At 33.1% G+C, this 6000-nt stretch overlaps 1 protein-coding gene across 18 annotated transcripts in view; it reads right to left on the minus strand.

Annotated features, from left to right (window-relative positions):
• LOC108752010 (disintegrin and metalloproteinase domain-containing protein 11) overlaps positions 1 to 6000 on the minus strand; it is a 51249-nt gene that overhangs the window by 44899 nt on the left and 350 nt on the right. For 16 of the 18 annotated variants that reach the window (XM_018492565.1, XM_018492568.1, XM_018492557.1 and 13 more), the window contains exon 1: positions 5325 to 5925. In XM_018492565.1, coding sequence (XP_018348067.1) covers positions 5325 to 5412 — 88 coding nt within the window. In that variant the 5' untranslated portion in view covers positions 5413 to 5925. Of the gene's footprint in view, positions 1 to 5324; positions 5926 to 6000 lie in introns of those variants that run through there. The other 2 variants (XM_018492556.1, XM_018492555.1) reach the window with 2 other exon arrangements.

Consider the following 6000-nt stretch of genomic DNA (forward strand, 5'->3'; position numbering starts at 1 on the left):
ACATTATTGGGCGCGAAGCATTAAAGCTGTAAAATGCAAGCAAGCGAAAATCGTGGATAATGGTATAGTGAAGATGTACTCACTAGATGAGTGGTTAAACGAGTAGGTATGCAGGCATATGAATGCTCGAATGAATAGGTAACCACTCATCCAGAGACTACGTCTTTACCGTGCAATCATTCACTATAATAGCTCGTTTTCCGCAATTGTTTAGTACTTATCAACATTATACTAAACATATTGTTATTGTTGTATAGTACGACTGTAAAAAAAAAGAAATGGTTGCTTATTTGAAAATATCATCTGCAACATCTGTACAAACAACTTTCTGAATTTGATTAATAAATTTGAACAAATATATACGAGTATAATGAGGCTCGAAAAAATCTATCAGTGAGAAATGTAAAAAAGCCCATCAGAGCCCTACATCAGCTATTCGAACGCACAAAAATTCTTTATTTTTCGTGTAAATGTAACAAAACAAATAAAATATACGTTTCAACCCTTCAATTCGGATCCTTATCAATATAAAATATAAATCGAAATTACGTAATAAATTTGATTTGGCATCTTAAGTCTTGTCATCTCAAGCGGTGATAAATTTCATATTAAATCCATGCACATTACTTCAATTTTTCGAAGATCTACCGTTCTATTTCGTTGAACTGCAAAATCGGCCGCGAGTTCACGTATTAAAAGCCAATAAATTAGAACTGGCACGCTGCCATTTCAATCTCGTGGGTCCTACTCGAGAGAACTCATCGACGAGCCGTCTTTCCATCCTACGTCTTTGATTAATTGTAGCATATAGATTGATTGATTTCATGTACAATGGGTAAACAAAATATTCGTCCGCTACGTAATCCTTTTGTTATAGCCTTATGTCATTTTTGATATTCGAGAGAGATCTTGAGATAATCTTATAATATATGGACATATATAGAATATGTTTATAACATTGTCAGAATGAAAAGAATTGTTTTCTAAAAATGATTATTAATTAAAGACATTTATTCGGAAATTTTTGTGATTATTATCTTCATAATTATTTATTCACATTTTTAATGTACTTTTACATTAGCAAAATATTGGCGTAAAAAACACTAGGGGATAATATCACTTACAAATTTCAAAGATATTTTTCACAGCTACTAATAAATATCATGTAACATGCAACTATATTTATGAATTTTTCATAAATATAGCTAAGGCTCGAATATATTTTACAATTATGGAAATATCTTGTAAATATAAACGCGTATCTTTTCAAAAGTGTGTCACATTTATGGTACCTCCAAACAGTATCTGATATCGATTTCGCTTTAACGAAAATTTGATTAGACATTATCCTGCTACAATTTATACAGTTTTCGCGTTAAGTGACTTTGTAACTAAAACCCACACAAATAAAAATTTTTATTTATGAAAGTAGTTTTCTCGAAATTGACTTAAAAGTAAAATTGTGTTATTTCTATTTATAATTTCTATGTTGCTATATGTTTTTTTTTTTTCAATTTTGATAGTTAAAAACATGCACAGGGAAATTGAAAGAAACGTTATTTTTCTCAGTGTGCACTCTTTACACTTCTTCACATGAGAGAGCTAGACCGCTAAAATTGTCATTAAAATATTTATTGGTGCTTTACGCCAGCTTGTATATTTTTGAAACTAGCTTGTAAGAAGCTTATAAATATTTTATGACTGTTATACTGATACAGCTTTAGCGATATCTCACGCGGATAAACATAGTTAGCTAAGTAGCAACGAAGTCGGTAACATTTTACAGATATAACACAAGTAATTAAATCATTCAATCTTAATTTTATAATCTTCATGTATAGTACAATTCGAAGGAACTGCTATTTTTTAAATTCTATTTTTAAAGATATTAATTTAAAGATATCATTTAAGTTAGAAATTAAGAATTATTTTAATATTGCGTGATAAGTGCATGTACATGCATCATTATCGCTGTCGTTGTCGTCGCTTGAAATTGACGGCGCGATAAGCTGCGATGATGCATGTACTAAACGTACATTCGCGTGCTCGCGGTTTTACGCAGCGACGAGCGACGAACGGCGCGGCGTCTAACGGTATGCAAAACGAGCGGACGAGCGCAAGCGGGCGTGGAGTAATTCCGCGCGATAACATTATGAATAATGCAGCAGCGGGATTTGAAGCCCGGCGGAAATGTACGTAACGATTACGCGCATTCCGACGGCCGGCGCGGCGCGGCGTCGCGCGTTTTCCCGCGGCTGTTTTGGGAAAATTCGCAGTGTGTATACCGCATATGTATAGTCGTAAGCATTGGTCGTTCCGCTGATCTATATTCGCATTTTCCACCAACTAACGAAACACGCGAATATGCAATACTTATGAGGGATGTCATGTGCGCGATTAGCAGTTTTTATATTGTGCGAATTAGTGGCATTAATAAGATGCTATTCTTTTTGTTTTGAAAGACAATTATATTATATTGTTACATTATAACAAGGCAATAGATGAATCGCAGATATTTTAGAGGCTTGTATATGTACTAAATTTTATAAGAGGTTAATATTGGATAATCTTTTATAAAATTGTACATATTTAGATATATATTCCAAGTAGATACCAATAAATTTATACTTATTTCAACGTAAAAAGATCATTATACGTTTTATATTAACTTACATTTTGTTTTATGTTAGTCACATTAGTATTAAAAAATTATATGTGTAAAAGAAGGGTATATCATGCATAATAAAGATATAAGATCGGTGATCATTGTAACGAGCAAAGGATGGTCCGCAAGCCACGGAGATACGTATGCTTTAATGATTAAAGCATAAATAAAGCATAAAGCATGATTAAAGTTTAAACAATGAGAAGATTACAGGATATGAAGGAGGGAACGTAATAAGCAACGTAAATTCTCAAAATATAAGATTGTTAATGCATAAAATCCACTGGATTAAGACTTGAAGCTATTTCAAGGCTCGAAGATGTGAGACTCATAGATCCAAGAAGCTGGAGGGGATGTTAAAGTTCAAGTATGCAAAAATAAAAATTCAAGCGTGCAGAAAATTGAGAATGTGAAAATTCGAGGATCCAAGAAATACAAGTCATAAAGATTTTAAAATTTGAAAAGTCGAGCGTATAAGAATTTTAATAGATAATTTAAAAGGTCGAAGGTTGCACTCTGATAAGGTGCTCATCCTTGTTCAAGGATGCAGAGAATTTGTGAACTCTGCAGTGCCTTGGCAACAACGAAGATTCGGTTCGTTAAATTTTAAAATAAGGTTCTCAAGCTTTTTGAATTTCTAAATTTCATTACATATTAGAATTTTACAAATATGACATGTCATGTATACATATATACAGGAAAAATTCAGAATTTTACAAATATGACATATATACATATATAGGGAAAAATATCAAATCTAATGGGATAGATAATTCGAAACCCATAGAAATATAATAAAAACGTTTTAGACAAAAGTTGTACGGTTTGATGAGATGCAATTAGTATTATACCTTAATATTTATGCACAAAATAGTAAGATGAATCAATTGATGTAAAGAAAACACATAATTGCTTATTTAAAAAATTATGTATTTTGCAATACGCAACTACTTATCTTTTTTTTAAGTAACTATATATTTTTTTTGCACCAAATAATTCATAAAAGTATTAAGGTATAGAAGAAAATTAGTATTTTATGAGATATTTTTAATATTTTACATTAATTTGTGCTAGAATATAAAGAATAAAATAATTCTAAAATTATTGATTTTTTGATATCTCTGTCTTGATACTATATATAATGTAGATGAATTATATTATGAAAAAAAAATCATATAATTTAATTTTTTAAAATGGCAATAACCTTCATATGACATTGAAAAATTGATTTTTTTTTAAGAAATTAATTTTATCCCCCCCTGCGTCCTATCAAGTCATAAAACTTTTGTCTAAAACATCCATATCATTCCATATTTTTCAAAATATTTATTTTATTACATTGAAATTTTTTATCCTGTATATAATAAATTATACATTTCAATTTTATCGAGTATTAAATTTCTTAGATATTTCTTAGAGATCCTAAATCTTCAATTTCCTTTTTTGCCGTTAGATATTTTTATTTTTAAGATAAATTATAAATTTCTCGACTCCTTGAATCCTGAGGTTGGCAAATTCAGGATTTCCTTTACTCTAAGTTTATCTAATTTCCAGAAATTAAATTAGGTTATTTGAATCTTAGATTCCCTGGAATCCTTAAATTCTGAGATCTCCTGACCCGCAAACCCGACATTATGGGTTCTTTGACGCTGAAAATGAAATCACGGTCTTCCATTTGAGAAATCTATAATTCAATGAATCAAAGATCAAAATGACTCGAGATCCAAGAAACTTGAAATCCTAGACGTCAAAAGTTTAAATAATTATTAATCGATGAAATAAAAATAATCTGAAACTTGTGACATTTTTCAATTCTTGTAAATTCAAGAATTTAAATATATTAAAAACCATTCAGCTAAATATTTTAAAATGATAATAAACTCTCTTTAGAATTATAGACAAATATACTGTTTGCCATGACAGCATCTAGCTATCCAGACAAGATTACTCGATGAATAATTCGTGCTCTAATTATGAACGAAATCATTATTCCTCTACATTAGAAATTATTTCAATGAAATTATTCCAGTTCACTAAACAGACATGATTACTCGATAAGTTAGATAGAGTTTGCGTTAAATTATTTGCTGGATAAGAGACTCCTTTTATATAAAGCAAACTATATTACAGTTATTCACATAAAACTACAATTAAGAAGCTTTAGATCTTTATCAGATCTTTAAACGTCTTAAGTCCACTTCTCCTTCTTTGAATCTTACCTCCTTAGGACTATTAAGCGGACAGGGTGGCAAGCAAGGTGCGCAAGCAGGTGCAATACCTCCGTAACGATCAGCGCTTTACACCCATTCATTCACGCAGCCATTCGTGTAGAGGACCTTAGCGTCCACTTAGTCTGATAAAAAATTTCGAGTTATTTTACATTAAATTATTCGCGAAACTTAGGTCACTATCTTATTCGAAATTGATCGAAATAAATGCTTTCCTGCAGACAGAATAGCTTGATAAAGAATTCGGACCGGTTGGATTTGAATTTCTTTTGACAGATTACCATCCCTCCGCACCCTCTAAAATATCGAATCGATTACACTCGGTCCGATTAAGCCATCCAGCCATCAATACGCTCAGCTACCAATCTGGACAGGCAAAGTGGGCAGGCAAGATAAATTTAAGGCAGGCAGATAAGGCAGGCAGACATTACCTCGCTTGGATGTGGTATCGGCTAAGCTGCTAATAAATCCACGTACGGCAATCACGAGAACAAAGAGTCCACAGTGTAGCCAGAACATGTTTACGTCTTAACAACATTGTTTAATTCCATATTACATGACGCTCATGAAACACTGCGACGATGGCGGCTACTGCGATTCCGACGGGCTTTACAGGATTATTCATTACTACGCGCATAATCACTGATGTCTACCACCTCCTTGATCATTAGACGCGGCACGCGGAGTCGAGCGGAACGGAGCGTAGCGGAGCGGATCGGAGCGGATCACGAGTTGATTCTCCTCGACGATAATACGCTATCGAACGTATACCAATCTTTGAGATATACGAATAGCACGCTTGCAGCGGGTAACTGTATGTATAGCGACGAAAAAAAACGACAGAAAAACAGCGAGTCGGACACGTCGCGCGAGCGAAATGCAGATGAGCGAAATGGAGCGGATCTTTCTCTTTCTTCTCGTTCTGTCTTTTCCTCTCGTTTATCTTTCCTTTAGTATCAGTCAGTCAGTCAGTCTCTCTCTTTCTCTCTCTCTCTCTCTCTCTCTCTCTCTCTCTCTCTCTCTCTCTCTGTCTCTGTCTCTCTCTTTTTCTTTCTTCCTCTCTCTCTCTCTCTCTCTCTCTCTCTCTCTCTCTCTCTCTCTCTCTCT

This window comes from Trachymyrmex septentrionalis, unplaced genomic scaffold, assembly GCF_001594115.1.
Source record: "Trachymyrmex septentrionalis isolate Tsep2-gDNA-1 unplaced genomic scaffold, Tsep1.0 scaffold53, whole genome shotgun sequence".
Classification (NCBI taxonomy): domain Eukaryota; kingdom Metazoa; phylum Arthropoda; class Insecta; order Hymenoptera; family Formicidae; genus Trachymyrmex; species Trachymyrmex septentrionalis.